This window comes from Penaeus monodon, chromosome 27, assembly GCF_015228065.2.
Source record: "Penaeus monodon isolate SGIC_2016 chromosome 27, NSTDA_Pmon_1, whole genome shotgun sequence".
NCBI lineage: Eukaryota > Metazoa > Arthropoda > Malacostraca > Decapoda > Penaeidae > Penaeus > Penaeus monodon.
Window position 1 is genome coordinate 19,755,161 of NC_051412.1, and position 1,001 is coordinate 19,756,161.

At 29.5% G+C, this 1,001-nt stretch overlaps 1 protein-coding gene across 1 annotated transcript in view; it reads left to right on the top strand.

Annotated features, from left to right (window-relative positions):
• Positions 1-553: 553 nt before the first annotated feature.
• Positions 554-1,001, top strand: part of LOC119590664 (longitudinals lacking protein, isoforms H/M/V-like) — a gene marked incomplete at its 5' end in the record, with an annotated part of 13,501 nt that continues 13,053 nt past the window's right edge. The window contains 1 exon segment of the mRNA XM_037939344.1: positions 554-650. Coding sequence (XP_037795272.1) covers positions 554-650 — 97 coding nt within the window.

A 1,001-nucleotide genomic window follows, 5' to 3' on the forward strand; every position in this document is an offset into this window, starting at 1 on the left:
TTACACATTATTAAAGTATATGTAAAATTAATCATAATTAATAATTTATATATAGCTGTATGTAAATATGTATATTTTATATATTTTTATTTCCAGGAAGGGAAAAAGAAAAGAATATTTATTTTTACTCTAATATGTATTCTATATTACAGTAAAAACATAGATATGATTAACTATATATTTTTTATTTTTTATTTTCATTATATTTTGATGGATATTTATACATCCCATTCACCAGATCATAAGAATGAGTAAATATTTAATTCATGTTTGGCTAGAATTACGCAACTGTTAAGAGGTGTTCGTTTGGATGTGGGTGTGTGGGGTCGGTCCAGTGGTGTCACAAGGAGTTTGTCAGTATGTAGTCTTATTTAGAGGTGGTACGGTGTTTGTCCTTCCATTTAATAATTTCTTCTTTTTTTTGTTGTGTTTTACCCTGCTTCTCATGTTCTTTAATAGAAGATGTGGATTTACAATATCTGGTTATGTTTATTTTCTTGAGAGTACCTGTGTGAAACTAAATACTTACTAGACCTCTTTCATTTTCCCACAGGGTTTACTAAAAGGCAACCCAGCAAGAAGCCATCTTATAAAATTTAATGGATATTCATATAACAGTTTGCGGGCAGTCATAGATTTTATGTACAATGGTAAGTACTCCACAAAACTATATTTGTGAGTTTTGTGCACTATGTTTTCTACTCATTATTGGTCTACACCACCAAATGAATTGCAAGTCACTAATAAGGTACATCACGTGATTTAGTAATTTTAGTGAGTATTGATAGATAACAGTTCACATTTTTCCAACCAGACAATGAACAAAATGGTGCTGGGTTACACATACATACATGCACACATGCACACTCCCATAGTTTATGAATGGTATTTTTCTTTCCATTAATTTTTTTTGTTTCACTCCTCTGATATATAGATAAGTATAAGAATGGTTAACATTTGCAAAATGACTTTGATGTTTTGATATATATAAAATTCATAGA